Below are 23,012 nucleotides of genomic sequence, written 5' to 3' on the forward strand. Positions count from 1 at the left end.
ATCATTTTGAAAATGTCTTTATTAATCGTAAAAAAGAAATGGTTTACTTTGTGGTTTCTCTTAAAATGATATAAACAATCTTTCAGAACAAAATTTATACATAAATCATTATATGTATTTACGATTGACATAAAAAGGGGTATAAATTCTTAACAGAATATACATCTCTATATAACTATCTAGAATTTTAAAAATTAGTTTATTTTTCGAATGATCTTTCTGATTCAAAATCTTATAAATGAGCTTTTTTTCTGATTATAAATAAGAACTTTGTCGAAGGAAAAATGTACCCCATTTACGAGTCCTCCTAAAGAGACGGAATATGATTATCATTTCATTCAGTTTTGATCTTATTTCAGAGTCATATGTTATATCGTACTCGACGATAGCCTTACCTTTTCTTATTGTACTTTATATACATACACTTATTAGATTTTAAGCATATGAAAAAGTCATTTTCGTGTCTTGTTTTAATTAAGTATGAAAATTGTCATATTTTAATAAGCAAAAGAGCTTAAAAGAGACCCATCAAGATGATTTTTTTGTAAAAAACACATTTTTCAAATGCTGGGTGGGTACCTATTTGATGATATCTTTAGGACTATAAAACTATAAACTATAAACTCTGAAATGTATACATGTAGCTACCTTTAAGCTAAATATACTAATCAAGTAAATAAAGCACATAATTTGTATAATTGTTAACAGTATTTAAATTCATTCAAGACATTTGACATACGTAAATCCTATAGATAAGTTTACCTTTAACTGATGACAAGTTTATAACTAATCAAATTCGTCCACCAAATTTTCATATAGTAAGCCTCCTGGAAAGATACACACCCCGCTCCGAGAAAAAACGAAAACTCTGGTTCATTATTTTTACCCTGAAGGCTTCAAGTCCTCATAAATTCTGTCAGCAGCAGGAAATATTTATGAGCTAATCATTTTTAATTATTTCACAACAACGAGATGAAAAGTTTTTACTTGAAGCAAATCTAATCATGAATACTGAAATAATAATTACAATACAACAGAGCGCCAAAGGGCAAAAAAGACAAAGACAAGAAACAGGGACGACAGATACACTTACACAAAGACTGAGAGAGAAAGGAAAACAAAATAAAAATCAATTTCAAGTCATTTCCCTGCCACGTAGCACGTGCCACGTGCCAAACACTAAATTGGGGGATCTTCTTGCATATATTTTACGAGTATGTGCCACTTGAAGGCACATTTTTTGTAGTAGTGGTAGTGAGAAGGGGGTGTGTATAAGGGGGGGGGGCGGCGGGATGGATTGGTGAGTAAGCAACAACCAGCAATGGCAAGAAAAGTTGCCCTTTGGGCGGAAAAGAGAAAAGTCTAATATAGAGTTACTTAATATTTATCTAACGTCACTAATCAGCAGTCCTCTGACATGTGTCGAAGATCTTGATAAGAATCCATTCCCCTTCATCGCCCCATCCGCCTCTTACAGCCAAAACGCAAAGTAAACCAAAATCAGAGATCTAGAACATGCAACGAGTTTTTAATAAACTGTCAGTAAATAATGAAATTTTCAGTGAATTTTGATTATGATGACAAACAAGGAGTATACTGGGGGTGAGTGTGAGAGCTATAGAGGGGAGGGGCGTGGGGGGAAAGAATACGTGGGTCCTCATCAGCCTACCTTTCCAGCACTTCTGTTTCTCTCTAACCAGAGAGAGCCTAACAAAAACTTTTTAGTTAGGTGCCTGAATAACTGGAACTTGGGTGTGAAATTTGTCAGCTTGTTACAGTTGTCAGAGATTTCAAATTGGTGGTGGGCGGGGAAGGATGGGGTAACGAGATGGAGAATAACCCGACTTGGCTTAGGATATATGTATGTATGTGTTGGCCTGGCTTGGGGTTCTGTTTAGAGTTGGGGGTTCTGTTGGGTTGAGTTAGCGACCCTAATCATGTAGCAGCTTGTAAAATTCTGAGCGTGAAAAGAAAATTGAAAAGTTAGTTCAATGAACAATTTTCTTTCGTTGCCTGCCTGACTGCCTGACTGCCTGCTGTGATTGGATAGAAATTCCTAAAAGCCAAAAGTTACTTGAGATTAGATGAAGTTTTCCTATACAAGAACAAAAAAAAATTGAAAAGAACATTGAAACGTGCAAAAATGTAAAACTTTTGTTCATAATCAAAACAAAAGGATACAAATTTTAACAAATCTGTACGAATTTGCCAAAATTGGTAAATCCTATTTATGAAACATCTATTTTTATTCAAAAATTTTATAATTGTAAGACATCGTGTACATTTTGGCAAGTGAGATCCAGACAACCCACAAGGGTAACTGAAAATAATGAATTTATTCTTGGAAAATCTGGTTATAAATAGATAAATGCACTTACTCAGACAAGAGGCCGCCTCCATTTCGCAACGTGTCACATTTGTCCATTTGCCTTGAAATTCTCGATTACAATGGCAATTGAACAGAGTTATAATATCACCACTATATTGACCCACTTCCCTTTCAAATTGACGACAATCATGTAAAAGATTATTACAAAAAACTACATCTTGACCCTTTGCTAAACAGCCATAGCATAGCACTAAGTAATTTTTTGATGAGTTAATGAACTTTACTTTCGACTTAATACGGAAACTCACCCATGAATAACAAGGTTTTTAACATATCTGAACAGGTGTAAATATGAAACTAAACTGAAGCATTTTAAAGGCATAAAATCGTTTATATAAGTATGTAAAACAGATGATATTTAATTCAATGAGCAAGAAAAATATTTCATATTTTATTGAAAATTAAACCAAATCCAAAACGTTAGCTATATTATGGCAGGAAATATCAGCACAGCGCGTCAGAGTCACTGGAAATGTATAGACATTAGAATCAAAAAGGGATCTGATGACTCAAACTCACATAGGCAAGTAGCCTTTTCCATTTGACAACGCGTCACATAAGTCCAACGTCCACGAGACTCACGATCGCAATAGCGATTATATGAATTGATAGTCTCATCAAATCGCCCCAATCTAGGCGTATGAAACAGACAATTCCGATATATACGCTCACAATATTCACGCTCAGATTGTGCCTGAATCGGTGACCACAGCACACAGCAAAGAACTAAAAGTATGAAAGGATAACAAACAAAAAATCGAATGAAAATATAGAAAATTCAACTTACCCAACAATATAGATATTTTCAGCATGATGCAATTATGCAAATGACATCAAAATATCTCGTATTTATAGCTCCTGAAAGTAGTTCAAAGCTCTATTTTTGAATACAAAGATAAGAATAGTCCTTTTGTTCTGCCAATCTTAACCTCTTTGCGAAACCCTGAACATCTCCTATATATAGCCCAGACCAGATCAGTTTTATTGCATCAGTTGATATAGTTCGCTTGATAAAAACAAAATGCACTGGCCCAGCATTATTTGTATGCTGATTTTAATCATCTACTCTATTACGATTCGGGCTCAAAGAAATGACTGCAGTAGATTGAGGCAACGTTGTGAGCCCTGTGCACGCCGTCTTACCGATCCTGTCAACAATTTGGAATCCATTAATCGGAACTGTCGTGCATGGATCAGTGATACATGGATTTGGCGCGATGTGAACCGCTGTGACATGCAAATTATAGCCTGTGAAAGTGAGTTTTGAGCCTTTTAATTTTGAGTATCGCTTTTAATTGCCATTATTTTCAACATAGATCATGATAGGAAATTAGACTGCGAGACTGTGGCTTTATTGGCCGGCATGAGAAGGCGACGAAGGGACAACTAAATGAATGACTAAGCAGCATCGAAAAATAAAACAAATTGTTAATGTTTACACATCAAAAACGCCGATCGTTTAAGGAAGTCATTGATATCGAAAACAGCTGTGCGGCTTGAAATAGGTCATCAATAAACATATGTTCGATTGTTTAAATTACTTTTGTCTTATTCAATTAAATATTGAAGTTATTATTCAATAAAATACATACCGAATTTCCTTGTATAAAAATTATTTTACACAGATAAATCTCATTTTTTTGAACACCTTGTTAACTAAACAATTAAACATTCGGGATATATTTTATATACGGTTCAAATCTGTCGTTTGCTCTGATATGGGCTTTTACTTGAAGCATCTTAAGAACTAATCATACCTTTATACTTAGCAAATAAATGGAAGAGGCCCAAGTTTATCAATGTAACAGTAACTTACAAAAAAACTATAAAAAATTTCGCAAAATTACAACACCTGAAAAATATATTTACAAAAGTCACCAACAGTCACTTACAGAAACCTTCAGAGATATTTAGACACCAGGGACATCATGGCTGAGGCAATTAACTATCGGGATCAGCCTCAAAAAGTCCACGTAGACAACATTTACCATGGGACGAGAAAGATGTCCTGGTATGTCCTGGCTTGATGCCTTGCCTAGTTCTTATACTGGATCATAGGCAGACTGAGAAGTGCGAGGTGCTCTTTAGCAAAAGAAGAATCTTGGAAAATCTTTCGATGACTGGAATGAGATCAAAACTGTGCCTACTAAATAACTTGCTGGTCTATAAGGCCTTCTTAAAGCCAATATGGACCTCTATTTGGGATACTACAAGCAGGACAAACTGGAACTTGATCGAAAAGTTTAAAATCGAAGTTCTAGGGAATGTGCATCTGCTAACCTCTGAAGAAGAGATCTACGTGGTACTTGAAGTCCCCTGGATCAGTAAGAACATCTCCCGACTTACAAAGATCCTAAAAAGACTCTAAAACCCCTGGACAGTCATCAGAATTCCTTTGCTACAAACCACGACTACAGCAATTTAATCAGTCGCCTAAAAGAAAGATTTGACAAAAGAACGGACATGAATACATGCTCCATTTCCAGTTTTTATTTCGCCAAGATTCCATATATATCTTGGTTTTATTTGTCTATATAATATAATATATAATTCTAAGTGGAAGGAGATTTATGATGAATATCATAATATTTTCAAGAAAATTGTCTTTACAATATATGCATTTATTATTATTGGAAGGTTTCTGATCTATTCCAGTTTTCAAATAATATAAACAATCTTTTATACAGTTTTCATAGTGTTTATTTAATGAACGCATATCAAAATATGACATTTGAATAAATTGTCATTTATAGTAGAACAGCCAAAACATTCTGACAGGAGAGATTAGCACATCGAATTAAAGTCACTGCAAATATGGATACAATTCGAATCCTTTTCGGTTTTTTTTTTTAAATCTATAATACTCACATTCACATGAAGCTCGCACCAATTGGCAACGTGTTATATTCCGCCAATTGCGATTAGATCGACGACACCAATCATTATAGATGCCCACAGTATCATCATTGGGACCCACTGTGCCTTCTGAACGTAGGCATTCACGTGTCAAGCGATTACAGTATTCGCGATCCGTCAGAGCCTGACCCTGACAGTGCACCCAGCATAGACAGCAAAGGACTAAATGACAGACATAAAAAGTTTTGAGAATCTACATATTTCAACTAGATCATACACACATCATACACTTACCTATGAGTAAGAGAATTTTTGACATTTTGGATTTTAAAGTTGCTTTGAGATTGAACTTGTATAATTCTCTGCCTGGACATTTACAATCCCAAAGGTATTTATACCCAAATAAGCTGATCAGGAAAAAAGATATAAGAATTTGTATAGGTTATTGTATAGATTGGTTAAGAAGACTTTTATATCATAAGATACAATATGAATAATGGCAATCATCTGCACTTGTTCCATTGAAATTACTTTCACATAGTATGAGCTGATTATATAAAGTTGATTCTAAAGAACATCTGCTTAATCATTATTTCCTGATTCTCGTGAGCTATATAAGCGGATAATTCTCCCATTTCAAATGTATCCGTAAACCATTCTGACTTGTCAAACCATAAGATACGGAAAACTTTCACATTAAAATGCAATTATTTAGCATCCTTAGCGTCCTTCTGGTCATCAGCTGCTGCCTTTCTGTCAATGCTCAGCAACCAGATTGTCGCCGTTTAAGAGAACGTTGCGATGCATGTGTTAGAAGGTTGAATGATGTGATTAACCTACTACCCGACTATAATCGGGAATGCCGTCAGAGAACCATCCGAACCTGGATATGGACAGGAGTGACACGTTGCCAATTGCAAGAGATTAGCTGCGCAGGTTAAATGAATTGAAAACACCAATGTTGTCAATTGCACTCACTTATTTACTTTTATATCTACATATCCAATATAGCTCATCGCAGGAAACTCGACTGTGGTGTCGTAGCTGAATTGGCTGGAATGCGTAGACGTAATTGAGGAATCTCTGTCCACTATCTAATCAACAGACAACAAATAATATCTATACACAAATATTAAAGTTGTTTAAATGGAAATAAATTAAAATGCTTTTAATCTACATATCGTAAACTTCAAGTTGTTAATAAAATGTTTAAACCTTCAATTATCCGTATTAGCATGTTGCGATCCAAATCTAAAACCTAACTACAAGTCCTAGCATTTCATTAGCATATACAAAAGTAGGAGGATAATACGTCAATAAGAACTACCGATTTAAGAGATCAGCAATTAAAAAGTTTTACAAAGTGAAGGAAATGTTCTCAATTGCCACCATGTCTATAAATAATTTCTTCCTTCTATCCACTATCTAAATCTCTTGATGCTAACTACATATCCTAGCATCTCCTTTGATCACGATAAGTAAAACAAGTCAACAAGAACTTCCGATATAAGAGATCAGCGATTCCAAAGTTTCACAGGGAAAGTTAAAGAAATGTTTCCAATTAACATGAAGTCTATTATTTAATTCGACTTTTTATCTTTATCTAAGAAAAAAATGTGAGCAATGTTGTTTTGGTCTAAAAAGGAACATTTAGACAGTGTAACCAAAGAACACACTGTAGTACTCTATCTAGTCTATGAAAACCAATTATATTAGTAAGAAGCAGCAACCGAATTTAGGTTTAGTTTACTTTCGATAAAAAGACATTGTAATATGATAGACATCAAATTTATTTTGATTGCAAAATGTGTGATTAGTTTATGTGCATTTTTATCCATTTAACAAATTAATTCCGCAAAACTCCAGCAACATTAGCACAAGTTAGATTGGCACATCGTATCAGAGTCACTGAAATGAGAAAATTCACGAAATCATAATCAATACCACATGACTTTTGAGACCCGCCATTGATCTTACATTCACAAGAGGCTCGCACCAATTGGCAACGTGTTATATTCCGCCAATTGCGATTAGAGCGACGGCACCAATCGTTATAGATGCCCACAGTATCATCATTGGGACCCACTGTGCCTTCCGAACGTACGCATTCACGTGTCAAGCGATTACAGTATTCGCGATCGGACGGAGCTTGACCCTGAATTTGCACCAAATATAGACAGCAAAGAACTAAAAAGTTTACCAAATTGTTTTAGTTAGTAACTTAAAAGTTGGTTAACCGTCAGATAAACTTACCCAAGAAGAGCAGAATTTTTGACATTTTTATTTCTGGATAACGTTGAGATGAAACTTGTGAAATTTTCTGATTGCATTCATTTTGATATCCTGACTATTTATACCCAAAACTCGAATGCAATAAATCCTATAGTTATTATGTCTCATATTGTTGGTTAACATCTGGAATCTTTGTTTCTTTTTGTTTAAAATATGGCAATAGGTCATCGAGAAGAACAAATAATACAAAGATACAGCTGGTTTAAAGATCATTTCCTAGTTGCAGACGAGTATAAAAAGCTGATAACGTCTCCATAGATGAATCAGTGATCTAAAGACAGTGTACTTTAAAATGCATTTACTAAACATTTTCGCAATTCTCATCCTGATGATCTGCTGTGGCAATTTGGTAAATGCCCAGCAGCCCGATTGTCGGCAGTTGCGACTGCGATGCGATGCCTGCACCAGGCGATTAAACGATCCTGCCAATAATGTTCAATTCATGAACGATGGTTGTCGCCAGAAGGTCGGTAACCGTTATAGATGGATCAATCAAACCCGCTGTGATCTGCAGGTGATTGCCTGCGGTGGTGAGTGCTGTTAAGTGATCTCATATGTTCATTTAATCATTAAAACTGTAATATTCTTTAGCTCATACCAGAAAACTGGATTGTGTCGTCATTGCCGAATTGGCTGGCATGCCCCGACGTACTTGAATCTCTTAAATATATATGATATGAAAATATGATTATATAACAAAACAGACACATCAAATCAATTGTGGATTTAAACATAATAAACACAATACATTGCAGTTCAATTTGCCTTTAATATTCATTTATTCTTCTTCGCTCCCCCTCCCCTCCTCTTTCTGACTTGTTTTCTCTTTGAGTGTGTGTGCATGTTGTATAGGTGAAGTGCTTTTTAAATACTTGTAGCGGTTTAAGCTTTTACCCGTCGTCCATCCATACCCAACCTAAGACCCACCACTTGACTACACGTCATGAACATGATTATGTACTTTATGAATGTGTAGCAAAAATCATAGAAGAAACTATAATAATAGCTTTAGGCGAATATTGAAATACCCTTAAAAACAATAAATAAAATCATTTTGGCTGAATCGAAAATGATATAGTTTTGCACATCTGACACGTATGTATATAGTATATAGAAATTGTAGTCTTCTTTCTTTTGGGATGATTTTATTAGTCTGATTCATATGATTCCGATAAAAGTGATCCATCTTTCCAAAAGGAAGATTCACTCAAATAGCTTTAAAACCGATTGTTTGAAAAATAATTATGAAAATTTCAAAAATTTTCAAAAACTTTATTTCACCGAATGATCCAATCTCTTATCAAACTCATTGTACTGCAATTTCTTTCAAAACGTAGTGTATAATCGAAAATTTCAAAGTGAAGTGGAAATGATTTTCACAACGCTCTCATCGGAGACTGAGACAGAGACAGAGACAACGACTCGGTTGTGAGTGTGCCAACTGCTTATATAATATTTGAAATTGAAAATCTCCTTTTTGGCCGTTTGCTGCACTTGAAAAATGCTTAGGACGGATGAACTTTATGAAAACTCTTGACCACATTTGCCACACCAACCAGTGTTGTCTCTGCATCCCCCTCATATGCCTCGGCAATCGCTTCTAACCTCGACCACTTTGGACATGTCTGACCAGCTGACGTTCTGTAAAGAGACCAAAAATAAAGACGGAAAAAAAAAAAAACAAGAAACGAAATCAAACCAAATAAAAGAGTGAGAGAAAATGCATCGCACTTGACTTTAGCGCCACTTGTAAGTGTAAATTTTATTTGAGCCAACATCCATATATATATATATATATATATGTATAAGTATATATGGATATGTATATGTATATAAATGCCCTTTGTCAAGTGTTTCCAAAGTGCTTTGCCTCGGACTTGGAGTTTTTGGCGTCGTGTCGTGTCGTGTCGTTGACAGCTAAGTGGTGATAATCGCTTTTGAATTGAATTTCTAAGCAAGTAAATTTTAAACACGCCCCAGACAAAGTTTAAATTCAAAAGTGCAACAGAGAGACTCAACGAACTCGTCCAAGGGTAAGAGAAGGCACAATGAGAAGGAGTAGGAGCCGAATACAAAAAGGAGAGGGAAAGAATATATAGTTGGACACTGGCCATCATGGACGGCTGAGGACAAAAGGCGTCACTTGTTTTCGGCTTTGGGTTTTGTTCAACTACAAGGAATGGGAAGATGGAGATGGATATGAAAGAGGAATAAATGGTTGCTACTGCTGTTGCTTGCGGTCGGTGTTGTTGGTTTCTGTGGCTTCTAATTTGTGAAACAAGATTTTTGTTGGAGCATGGGTATATGGTAGACCAAGTAGCTTGTGTAAGTCATTTAATCAAAGCTGCTTTAAAAGACTTCTTTACTTCTCAACTTAACAATAGAAATTATTCAAATTAAAGCAGCTCATTCAAAGCATTCAAAGCTAACACAATTAATGTTTAAGTAATTTTACCAAGTCCAAGTCCTTACTTGAATACGTAAAAAGAAATCAATTGCATACTTTTAGGTTATGACCGTAAGCCTATTGATATTTAGTAATACACTTTTCATTCATTTTGCATTTAAATAAAATTTATTTTCCAAAAAAAATTTGTATTTAGTATTTCATTGCCTTTCCATTTTAATATTTTTTCTCGATATTCGCCCTTTATTTTTTACTCTGGTCGACGAGTCATGCCAGCCAGGGCAGCTATGACTTCACAATTCATCAGACGATCAGCTCCTAGAATAAAAATTCAAGTACGTTATTGAATCAATCCATAAGAAGAGCGTTATAAGATTGAACTTACCTCTGCAACTGTATTCGGTCAGTTCACAACGATTGATATTACGCCATACCCAGGTTCGACGCAACTTTTGGCGGCACAAACGATTTATGCCAGGAATATTACGATCTTCAGGATCGTTTAAACGTGGAACGCAACGGTCACAGTCACGTCTTAGAGTCTGGCAATCCTGATTCTGAGCCTGAATAAGGCCAAGACAGACGACTAAGAGTGTATGAAAAATGGAAATCAAAAATTTTCTTTTGGTTTTATCCTGTTAGTTATCTTACCCGAGAAGAGAAACAAAATTGCCTTGAAATGCATGATATTGTCAGCTAGTTTTTGAGATGTTATTCGCAGTTTAACAACGTATCGGTAACTACCATAGATTGATGACTGAACTGAACTTTATATAAAGGGACGCTTATGCTAAAAACCATTGTTCCAACATCTGGACAATTGTCTAGCTTAAAACAAAAGAGTTATGCATTAATGAAACGAAAACTGTCAATGAAAGGAACTAAAGAACTTCCTCAATTGTATTGTTTCATTTATTTAAGTTTTTCGGATATAATCCATGTAAAAGATAATGGGCCATTGAGTGAAAGAACCAGATGTTTATTTCCTGGCCTACGAAACCCTGTATAAAAGCTCTTCGACTGACAATCCAATATCACAGAATCAAAGTTAGTTTCTTTCAAACAACATGTCACGCATTCTACTCCTATTGGGTAAGCTTTCTAAAACAAAAACAAAAACAAAAAAAGAGTCCTGTTTACAAGGCCATGGAACATCTGTAAAACAATAATTTTCTTTTGCCCCTTAAGCATTATGTTCCGTATGCTTCCTGGCCGTAGAGGCCCAGGGAGGTGGACGACAACTCTGCGAGCGTCAAAATCGAATTTGCCAATCCAATGAACGCCGTTTGGGACGTCGCGATGATGTCACGGATGCATTCAATGCTCGTTGCCGAAGGGATAATTCAAGATGGCGCAACATATCACGTTGTGAACTGGCCAGGGCTTCATGCCAGTGTAAGATATTAACAAATTAGCCACAAAGAGTGTAATACCAAATTTAATTTAATTATTTGTTGAACAGTAACTGCCGTTCGTTGCTCATTGCTGGCTTGCCGTGATGTTGCCGATGCTCTACGCGGTGGACCTGCAACACCCTCTCCACGACCACCATCTCGACCAACATCTCGACCAACTCCAGCTCCTACTCCAACAACAGCTGAGTAAAAGGATGAAAGAAAAATGAAAAAAAAAAAAACCAATACAAAATATTCTGACAAAGAAAATGTTCTTTAAAGTTTTTGGCAAAAATAAAAAATGGTATATCTTATGAGCAATAATCGAGAATCAGCCTCTCTCTCTTTCTCTCTCTCTCTCTCTTTATCTTTGCCTTCATCCTTATATATTCATCGTGTATAAATCTTCTAAGTCTAGCCTTCGTGGAATCAACAGTCGCAGTCGACTGTTCTGCTCTGGTTTGCTCAGCTCTATTCGTTGCATCTTTCACGTACTTGGCATTACCATAAGAGAAAAGAAATATGATGGAACTTCCAGACAGACAACTTTGTCTTATTCATCCTGATGCTCTGTTGCTGTTGCTGATGCTGATGCTGATGATGAGCCAGGCACGCACATCCCCATCGCCATCGCTATCACCATCATCATCCTCGTCGGCGTCGTCGTCATGCTTGTCCATTCTCCATATAACTTTTCACACGAAATTGTTTTGATTTTTCTTGATGGGAATTTATGACTCTTTTGAGCTCACTCTCTTGAAAACAAAAGCCCTGCGCCTTACTATGTATATATGTACATGTGTATGCAATACATATATAGATATACATATATAGGTATACATTTTGAAAAAAAAAAGTTCATAAAATTTTCCACGACTTGGTTAAACAAAAGTTTGTTTTCTTTTTATCAATATGTTGTTTGGGTCAGAGAACTTCACATATTTTGGACACCTAAGTCGGTCCTATATTTGGAATATAATTGTCGGTCCCAAAATAGACGTTCCATAAATATTTGCACAATTGCTAGTCGAATTATTTTAGTTACTATAAAAGAAGCTGAGCGAATCCCATTGAGATACAGTTGCAATTAATAACCGATCCTATAGGGTTCGTGAATTATGAAGCTAACATTGATCTGCATCTGCGGTAAGAACTTAAGACTGATTCCCTTTCCCAAGGAAAATTATGTTGATAAATTTTTTTTTTTTTTAGTGAGCTTTGTTCTCCTTCAATTTGTGAAGCAAAGTGATGCTTTTCGCGAACGGATCGCGCCTCGTCGCGAAGGTGAACGCAATGCTATCAGATGGTCTGGAGGATTTACTCAGGGGGAAAGGGAGAGAAGACCAGGACGATTGGGTCAAGGAGAAAGAGAGAGAAGACCAAGACGATTGGGTCAAGGAGAGAGGGAAAGAAGACCCGGACTAGTGAACCCACAAAGAAAAGGCGGAGGTGAACAAAAAAGAAGACCAGGACTTGTAGGTAACCATGGTGGCAAAAAGCATGACACTGGTCGATCATGCCAAGGTGAAGCTGGTAGAAAAGGATTCGGAGGAAGGAGTTGTCATGAGCCATGTCAAAAACCAAAATTCCATCCTAAGTCGTGTAGTCCAACTCATCTTCATCCAAAACATAGTTCGTGCGGTTGCCATGAGCCACCCCGAAAACCAAATCCCCATCCTTGTAGTCCCATTCATCCTCATCCGAAACCTAGTTCGTGCGGTTGCCATGAGCCACCCCGAAAACCAAATCCCCATCCTTGTAGTCCCAGTCATCCTCATCCGAAACCTAGTTCGTGCGGTTGCCATGAGCCACCCCGAAAACCAAATCCCCATCCTTGTAGTCCCATTCATCCTCATCCGAAACCCAGTTCGTGCGGTTGCCATAAGCCATCTCCAAATCCAAGACCACATCCTCAGCCTTGCAATCCTCATAATTCTTCTACAAAACATACTCCCAAACCAACAACTCGCAAAACTACAACACCCAAATCGAAAACCTCCACTAGGAGACCTTCACCACACAGTGGCCAGCCCAGTCGTCCTTGTGGTTGCACGAAGCCAGGAGAACCAACAACCAGTACTACACCATGCAGCACGACTTCCAAATGTTCAGGAGGAAAAACAAATCCTGGAGGATCATCTACACCATCTATTACGCCCAGTCGTCCTTGTGGTTGCACGAAGCCAGGAGAACCAACAACCAGTACTACACCACGCAGCACGACTTCCAAATGTTCAGGAGGAAAAACAAATCCTGGAGGATCATCTACACCATCTATTACGCCCAGTCGTCCTTGTGGTTGCACGAAGCCAGGAGAACCAACAACCAGTACTACACCACGCAGCACGACTTCCCCATGTTCAGGAGGAAAAACAAATCCTGGAGGATCATCTACACCATCTATTACGCCCAGTCGTCCTTGTGGTTGCACGAAGCCAGGAGAACCAACAACCAGTACTACACCACGCAGCACGACTTCCAAATGTTCAGGAGGAAAAACAAATCCTGGAGGATCATCTACACCATCTATTACGCCCAGTCGTCCTTGTGGTTGCACGAAGCCAGGAGAACCAACAACCAGTACTACACCACGCAGCACGACTTCCCCATGTTCAGGAGGAAAAACAAATCCTGGAGGATCATCTACACCATCTATTACGCCCAGTCGTCCTTGTGGTTGCACGAAGCCAGGAGAACCAACAACCAGTACTACACCACGCAGCACGACTTCCCCATGTTCAGGAGGAAAAACAAATCCTGGAGGATCATCTACACCATCTATTACGCCCAGTCGTCCTTGTGGTTGCACGAAGCCAGGAGAACCAACAACCAGTACTACACCACGCAGCACGACTTCCAAATGTTCAGGAGGAAAAACAAATCCTGGAGGATCATCTACACCATCTATTACGCCCAGTCGTCCTTGTGGTTGCACGAAGCCAGGAGAACCAACAACCAGTACTACACCACGCAGCACGACTTCCAAATGTTCAGGAGGAAAAACAAATCCTGGAGGATCATCTACACCATCTATTACGCCCAGTCGTCCTTGTGGTTGCACGAAGCCAGGAGAACCAACAACCAGTACTACACCACGCAGCACGACTTCCCCATGTTCAGGAGGAAAAACAAATCCTGGAGGATCATCTACACCATCTATTACGCCCAGTCGTCCTTGTGGTTGCACGAAGCCAGGAGAACCAACAACCAGTACTACACCACGCAGCACGACTTCCAAATGTTCAGGAGGAAAAACAAATCCTGGAGGATCATCTACACCATCTATTACGCCCAGTCGTCCTTGTGGTTGCACGAAGCCAGGAGAACCAACAACCAGTACTACACCACGCAGCACGACTTCCCCATGTTCAGGAGGAAAAACAAATCCTGGAGGATCATCTACACCATCTATTACGCCCAGTCGTCCTTGTGGTTGCACGAAGCCAGGAGAACCAACAACCAGTACTACACCACGCAGCACGACTTCCCCATGTTCAGGAGGAAAAACAAATCCTGGAGGATCATCTACACCATCTATTACGCCCAGTCGTCCTTGTGGTTGCACGAAGCCAGGAGAACCAACAACCAGTACTACACCACGCAGCACGACTTCCAAATGTTCAGGAGGAAAAACAAATCCTGGAGGATCATCTACACCATCTAGCAAGACCACTCGTACTAGTGGTTGCTCCAACCCAGGAGGACCAATAATCAGTACTACACCACGCAGCACGACTTCCAAATGTTCAGGAGGAAAAACAAATCCTGGAGGACCAATAATTACAATGCCGCCTATAGAATGCACTAGCCCCAGTTCTTGCGGCTGTGGGTGCAATCCGCATCAAGGTTACCAGCCAGGATTTAATCCAGGTGGTTTCGATATACCAAAAGGACTTGGATGCGGTTGTGGTAATGGACAATCTGGCTGGTATCCAGGCCCTAATCCATTAGAGCCAGAGTTTCCTCTTCCAGGTCAAGTTCAGGGGAACCCCATTGTAAATCCCTATGAACCTATTGGACTTCCTTTGGAACCCATAGTAATTCCATGTCAGACCATTGCAGATCCACTGGAACCCGTTGAATGGCTACCTGAACCCAGGAATCCAAACTATCCAATTTTACCACCCTATCAAACCGAAAATTGCTGTTAAAGTTGTTAAGGACTTTAAAATGCTGCAAGACCACAAAAAGCGACATCCCGTTTGTTACAAAAAAATAAATAAACTGTTATTAAACTATTACTTCTTTATTTGTGACCATCATGAGGATCTAGAAATTATACGACTCATTGTCAGTTGCATACATACAATGAATGATATGCCACATTAAACTTACTTTAAAGAAAACTTTATGGCTTAAGAGTGCCTTGAACTTATTTCAGTTTGTTCTGTTCAGGATTTCTTAACTGTCCTAGTGATCTAATTACATTTCCTGATGGTTCATATTATTCATTGCATATCGCACTACACGATCTTCTATTTCATAATCATTACCATAGTCCTGATCATTCTCTTGACTATGTGCAAGATCTCCGCTAAAGAATTCACCACCGATAACTTCCAACATGCGTGACAATTTATGCTCATCAAAATTTGAATCATCAAATTCATAATCGTTCAATTCATTTGATTCAGTCAGAGGTCTCATCTGTTGAGCATTATCATTGACATGCTTTACCTCGAACGGTATCTCATGGGAATCCTTAGAGTCTGTGGAAATGATTGTTACAGCTGAAAATAATAATTTAATAACATATTTAGTTATAGTTGGAATTATATTATCTTGATTTCTGGATTTACTCACCACTTAGAAGAATTAAAAAATAAATGTATAATCCCTTGAACATTTCCATAATATTAACTTTAGCTTTTCAAAAATGTCTTAATACTGAAACAGTGGACTTGATAAAATTCAGTTTTAATGTAAAGAAAATATTTATACAGCATTTTAATATTATTCAAAACAATATTTAATTAAATGACAACTGGTAAAAAATTAAATTTCGAGGCGTACAATGACATTTAAATACCCTAAAAGAGTATTATATACGAGAATTTATTCGAGCAAAGTTTCCATTAAACCTGATGTTTTCCATTTTCGATGCAATGAACGATGAACTATTTAAAAACTGTTTTCAAAACGATTTTGTTAGATCAATATTCCATTTTAATCCAAGTGCCATCTTTTATGAATAGCTCTTCAACCAGTGTGCATTATAAAAAATGTCACACAACATTAATTTCAGATAAAGTTTTGGATTAATGTTATTGATTTACCATATTAGCATGGTATTCAAATGAAATCCCTATAGGTACACAGAAAAGTTTCCAGTCAGGTTTTTGGCTGAGCTCTCAAAAAGCTCTCCCTGACACAACTCACCACACTCGATCGGCTCCATGTGGGGGGCACTCTCTTGGGTAAGCACAAGTATACGTCGTTCAATACGGTACCAGAAAAGTTGAAACCCAACCAGACCCAGGCCAGGCGTTAATACACAAGTACGCAATGTTTAAACAAGAGACAGATCTATCTGCCTAAATCAACAAAAGAAAACAGCAACAGCAACAACACAGAGAAAATAATATGGAAAAAAAGAAGAAAAAAAATTGTGATGATAATAAAGATATTGCACAGGCCGAAAAAAAAACAAAAACAAAAACAAAAACAAAATCAAATTTGTTGTTGTTGCTTTTAGGCGTCAGCTGGTTGTTGTATCAAATTTTTCACACACAATTCAGTTGGTAAACGCTTAACGAACCGCACAGTCTCACGTTTCGGTGTGTGACATAAAGTGAACTAGTTTAATATTCTCTATCTCCTTTTTATTATTGTTGTTATTATAATCTGTTTTTTTTGTTTTTTTGTGTTGTTTTCTGCGTATGATTAAAAACATTTCATTCTTTTCTATTGATCTGTGATTGCTTCGATACCATGTCAAACTATACTTTTGTACGTTTAACCAAATTGCAACCATTTTTGGGCGGCAGTTATGCCGCACTTGCCAATGTCGATGGCATTTATGCACCAGCACCAGTATTAGATGACTTTCACAATGAACAGGAGGAGACAAGCCGATTTGTTGGCCAGCATGGGAATCTAACATCGGACAGTGTCCTTGTACTGATTGAGGGCGAAAATTATAGTTATCGCTCAACATCGACCATAGTGCTAATGGTTGTCGCTTGGATATTGCTAATACTGGGTTTTGTCTTTTGCTGCTGTGCGGAATGTTTTGGCGTGAGTGTTTGGCGTGGCAAGAAGCATAGTGAGAACAGCAATACCACCACCAACAACAACAACAACCATAGCAGAGACGACATTGAGAGAGGCATCAATGCAGCTGGTGGAAATGCCAGTGGGAGTGGAAATAGCCGAGAGTCGACTGAGCTGCCCCAATGTGGAGGTGAGTTTGGTGAAGAAAAAGAAAAGCAACACAAATATGAAACTTGTTTCCTGGCATACTTTTAGGCCGCCCTGAGAAATGGGAGGCTCGGCCCCAAAACAAAAAAAAAAAAAAAAACCCAAAGCTCTATTTGGGATGCAAACGAACTTGTTTTGCCATATATCACAAAATATAACCCATAAATGTGTGCTATATAGAGGGGAACGGGGAACGCAATGCAAGTCTCCTGATTTTGCAACGATGTAGAAATACTCTATGAATAATTTTTTGCTTTCCCCAATGAATTCTCAATAAACGTACAACAAGTTCCTTCAAAAAAACAAACTCTTACTAAGAAGCAAAGGGAACCTCCTTTTCACTCTGTTACCTTTAAATTGTCATAGTTGCTATAACAGCTTGAGTAATGTTAGATTGATCACCGTTTAAGTTTGAGTTGCATGTTTCAAATAGAATGGTAGGCATTACTCACAAATTTCTTAAGGACCAAGTTATATTTTAGGGTATATAAAAGCCATTTGTATTGGTCGTTGCTTGCTGTCAATGCGCTTAACTGGCATTATTGCTGAACTACTTTTTGAACAACACTCACAGGACATGGGGCACGAACAGAGATTGGGAATGGATGGCGAATGGCAGGGATACAGCACAAGTAGATGGGAGGGACGTCCAAGTGGGAAAATTCCACAGAAATGCAAATTGTGTGTCCGCCCCCCTCATCGATATCATAAAATATTTAGCTATTTTTCGTATTTCGTTTCGTTTCGTTTCGTTTGGTTTTGGTATGGTTTGGTTTTTGGCAAATTTGGCATGCGTTTTTGACTGAAATTGGCTTTTGGCCAAGTAAACGAAAAACGTGCAGAGAGTGAGAAAATATAAGAATGAGACTGAGTGAGAGATTGCAAGCACTTTTTGCCACCTACCACCTCACCCACCTCCCCTTATATAGTATATAGTATACATATATAGTCTGACATCAGTTTATGCAAAATGCAGTTTCTGTTTGGTTCAATTTCATGCAATTAGCATTGTCTCCAAGATATTGTGTTTCATTAGAGGGATTTGTGTACAGGCCAGTGACCAGCGGCCAGTGGGTCACAATTTGATAACAGAGAATTTGTTGCAAATTCCATTTTTGCTGTTAAACAAAGTTTTGGGGATTTGGTAACTTGGTTTTTGTGGTAATTCTATAAGATGCTTAGTTGGCTTTTTACCATTTTACATGTAACAAGATGAATAAGTACAAGAATATATTTGTATACATACATACATATATAGTACATTGCAGACATGTGCATGTAATAATATTAACAGGTTAAAAGTCATGTCATGTATGTATTTGTAAGAATTGATAGTAAATGAAATTTTGTTGTCCTCTACTCTTGCCATATGAGATATGTATATTTATTTGAAAAGGAAAGTAATCTATTCTAAAAGGCTCAAAGTAAATGTATTGCAGGATCGAAGGACTATATTACATACATGTAAAGCACTCATAGGAATAATCGATTGATAATAAATGTTTGCATTTTAATTTGAAAAATACTTTTTTCCCAAATGATATTTACTTGTTTTAACGAAAAAGAAAACTTGCAAAGGGTATACAAACTTTGACACGGTTGAAGTTAGCTCGGTCCTTTGGCATTTTTAGTTCGTTTTGCTATTGGTTTTTCACAGCAATTTATATTTTCATTTCATTTGAAGCGAATACCGATTTATAACAAAATTTCAAGATAGTTAAATATTTATGATTTTTAACCAATTAAAATTTTTGCAAAATTTAAGTGAGGGAAATTGGGATGGAGATATTTGGGGTGGAATATCCCTAACTTATATAAAATGTAAATGGAAGATTATTTTTTATATTTTCTTTATATTTCCCATGGCAACTTGATACACTAAAGCGTCCTTTCGATATGTTTCATGCCTCTTAGTATGTCAATGCAATAAATTTCTTCACTTTCATTGCCCTCGCCCACCGCTAAAGTTTTTGTGCCAGGGGCCACCACACAAAACGTGACTGGATGCTGCTTAAAGTTATGCCATACCATGGGAGAAACAAAAAAAAAAAAAAACTATAGTAGAGGAAAACTAGACAAACATAAAAAATATATTCTACGCTAAAGTCACAAATGTTTTATGAAAGTTTTTCATTTCGCGCTCATTTCATACTGCAGAATAAGTTTTAATAAAAACTTCTTCTACTCCTCTTTCTCTCTTTGAAAGAGAGAGAGATAGGGAGAGAGAGTGAGTGTCTGTGTGTGTGTGTGTGTGTGTGTGGATTCCTCTAGCCTCTATTGGTGCAGTCGATGCTCCTGCAGCTTCTCTATTCGACTTCTTGGTAGACTCCACTCACTTGGTTCTGTTCAGAAATTCATAACCGCATTTCTACTCAGCTGCCGGCAGGCAGCCAAAGACAGAGGCACAGTTGTACATACCAATTACTTATATATCGACAATATGGGCTGAACATAACCCCCCCGCTTCATCACCATCTACCCGAATATACCACATAACCCCCTCCTTATACCCAGTGCTCCTCTTCCCTTTTTATTGGATGGTGGAACGCAGCTGATGTTCTCTCCTTCTCTACTCAATGGGAGCATAGTGTAATAAGTTTTTGTCTTTTGCCAAGTTTTTGCGCACCCAACTCAACGATTCGAACTTGACTCAAGAGATGCGAATTTAATCTATAATTCAAGTTTCGATGGCACTTTAAAAATTCATCCTCATCGGTCCCCGTCCATTTTCAGTTTTCAGACTCTCTCATTCTAGACCGACCTCATCATCATCAGCATCAGCAATTTTTTTCGTTCTCGTTCTCGTTTGTTTTTTTTTTTCATTTTTGTCTTCTTTTTATATTATTTATGTAAAAAGCGTAAAAATTTGCTGTTTATACGCATCATTGGCTAGGCAGCTCCCACCATTCCTAATTTATCTACTTCTACTGTGTGAGTTTTTTTTTTCCGATAATTCGTCTACATGATGTTTTTACAACCTTCCTTTCATCAAGAGTCTCCATCTTACTTTGATTGCTCATTTGGCATTTATTTGATGATGGAGAAGCTGCCTCTTGGCCTGGTCCTGGTCCTGGTCCTGTCTGTGCCTTTATTTTATTTAAATTATTCATGTCCTGCCTTTGGCATAGCCCAGAACAAAAAACAAAAAAAAAAAAAAATGCCAATGAACGAACAAATTCACCGACTTAACTAAATGTGCGTAATTTTTACCGACAGGCCATAGAAAATATTGCTCCAAGCAATGTAAGGCCAGTCAGTGGGATAGCAAGGGGATAGGTTACCTGTACGTGAGTTAGTAACTTGTAGTCGGTCAAGTCTGTATCTTGATATATATATATATATATATATCCATAGTAGGTACATCTATTGGATTTGCCGTGATGCTCTCCTTTTGTTAAGGTGAACCAAATTTGTAGATGAAAGATTAATAATTGTATAAAATAATCAAATCAAATGCCAGTGAATCAAAAATCGGAAACCCTTAAATATTAATTGTAATTTAGGAAAATAATTTAGAATAAAGATAAAGATAAGTTCGATTTCTTGCTTCAATTTGGATTCAAGTGAATTGATTTGCCTTTAAGGACATTTTGGTCCACTCTATTTGGTTTGCTGCTTTGACATTTCATCTAATTTGTATTTATTGTGTAACAATTTTTTTTCCTTTTCACTCGCAAATTGTGCATAAAATTTACATTTTTTATTAGCTGTATGTATCTTTTTACTTCTCATTCTCATATCTTTGCTTTTGTCTCCTCCTTCTGACTATATTTATATATCGCTATATTCCTCTCGCACTCTATCTATCTGTGTTTTTCTTTCTCTTTCTGGTTGTTTAATTTTTATTGATTGTTTGAAGTCAGTTGGCTTGAATTCAGGTCAACTGAAATTGCATTTGAAGTTGGTTGGGTTGGCATTTTGCAATTTGATTAAGTTGAATTTAATTGCTTTTGTTGTATAATTATAAAATAAATGCAAATTGCTTTGGTTTTTTTGGTGTAGTTAATTAATCATATTAAATATATTTCTATGAATAAATCAATTTTGCAAATGTGCGTTTGAATGTGTGTGTGTGTGTGTGTATGTACATGAATGATATGCATAAATACATATATAAATTAATGGATCAATTAAATAGGTATTCGTATCTGAAATGAATATAAATCAGAGTAAATCTTCATTGCATATAATTATTTGTTTCGAATTGTTTGCAATATATAAATTAGCAAACCCTGAAACAAGTCATTATTATCTCAATTAAGTACCATTGCTCTATAACTGACTCAATTACTTTAAATTTTAAGTATATATATAAACATAACTACATTTATTGCCTAAAAGTATGTACAGTGAATTGTATTGCATTTAAAACATTAATTTTACTTATAATTACTTATGTACTTGTATGATTTGTAGCAATTACCTTTCCCTTCCATTAAGCCAAACATCAAGACATACATATTTCATAGTAAATACTTCAAAAAGCAGATTTAAATACGTGGAAGTAGTACTTATGTACTTAATAAGTACTACTTAAAGCAAAGTGGTTAGGTAAAAGTGGTTCTTTCCCTCTAAAACTAAGGCATGATAAGTACTTGAGTAACTTCGTAATTACTTTAAAATCTCCTTAATTACTCTCTTCAATATTCGTGATTAACATTTTCTTTGCTTGTTGTAATATTTAAACTTCTTAAAGTTAATTCATATAAAATAGTCTTTTCATTAACATTTCGAGTATGTACCCAAATGTATTTAATTGAAATAATTAAAATAAGCATACAACGTAAGTTCCTTTCATTATCAATTAACGTTTTCCTTTTTCTATTCATACATCTCGCACTTTCATTATTCACTACTTCCACTTGTGAGGCGCCTCTAGGCAGGCAGCCAGTCAGGCCTTTTCAACACAAATTACCATAATTCGAAAGCCTTTTCGCACACACACACACACACACACACTCACACATACACTTAACCTTTAATTAAGATACTCGAAACTTTTCAATATTAAGCTCATTGTAGGACGGCAAATGGGCGCCACATTGTCGGCTCAACTGCACACACACACACACACACACACATTCCCCCTTTTTTACCTTCCTCCCTGACGACTGGCGTTGCTTTTGCTGCTCCTGTTGCTTGTCTTTTTGCCACCTTCCCATTCAATACTCTCTGTCTCTCTCTCTCTTTTCTTTCTTCTTCACATGTCAAGTCGCTGCAATTTTCCATAACGAAATTAACGCCCAGCACGATG

At 37.0% G+C, this 23,012-nt stretch overlaps 5 protein-coding genes across 5 annotated transcripts; 3 read left to right on the forward strand and 2 right to left on the reverse strand.

Moving 5' to 3' along the window:
• Positions 1-2,790: 2,790 nt before the first annotated feature.
• On the reverse strand, positions 2,791-3,134 carry LOC26530017 (the record flags this gene model as incomplete). The annotated part of the gene is made up of 2 exons (XM_015178308.2): positions 2,791-2,855; positions 2,909-3,134. Coding segments are annotated over 2 exons (291 nt in total), but the record flags the coding sequence as incomplete, so codon positions are not given.
• Positions 3,135-3,410: 276 nt separating this feature from the next.
• LOC6642973 lies at positions 3,411-3,779 on the forward strand. The gene is made up of 2 exons (XM_002065870.1): positions 3,411-3,645; positions 3,706-3,779. Exons 1-2 carry the CDS (start codon positions 3,411-3,413, stop codon positions 3,777-3,779), a joined length of 309 nt encoding a protein of 102 aa, XP_002065906.1.
• A 4,050-nt stretch (positions 3,780-7,829) lies between these two features.
• LOC6642975 lies at positions 7,830-8,193 on the forward strand. Its single transcript, XM_002065872.1, has 2 exons — positions 7,830-8,067; positions 8,129-8,193. Exons 1-2 carry the CDS (start codon positions 7,830-7,832, stop codon positions 8,191-8,193), a joined length of 303 nt encoding a protein of 100 aa, XP_002065908.1.
• A 1,962-nt stretch (positions 8,194-10,155) lies between these two features.
• Positions 10,156-10,669, reverse strand: LOC124460753. The gene is made up of 3 exons (XM_047012304.1): positions 10,596-10,669; positions 10,330-10,530; positions 10,156-10,262 (listed from the first exon to the last, which is right to left on the reverse strand). Exons 1-3 carry the CDS (start codon positions 10,627-10,629, stop codon positions 10,195-10,197), a joined length of 303 nt encoding a protein of 100 aa, XP_046868260.1. The 5' UTR covers positions 10,630-10,669; the 3' UTR covers positions 10,156-10,194.
• Positions 10,670-11,001: 332 nt separating this feature from the next.
• LOC6642977 lies at positions 11,002-11,549 on the forward strand. The gene is made up of 3 exons (XM_002065874.4): positions 11,002-11,036; positions 11,133-11,339; positions 11,407-11,549. The coding sequence occupies exons 1-3, from the start codon at positions 11,012-11,014 to the stop codon at positions 11,547-11,549; spliced, it is 375 nt and encodes a 124-aa protein (XP_002065910.3). The 5' UTR covers positions 11,002-11,011.
• Positions 11,550-23,012: the final 11,463 nt, after the last annotated feature.

The sequence above is a fragment of the Drosophila willistoni genome, assembly GCF_018902025.1.
Source record: "Drosophila willistoni isolate 14030-0811.24 chromosome XR unlocalized genomic scaffold, UCI_dwil_1.1 Seg41, whole genome shotgun sequence".
Lineage (NCBI taxonomy): Eukaryota > Metazoa > Arthropoda > Insecta > Diptera > Drosophilidae > Drosophila > Drosophila willistoni.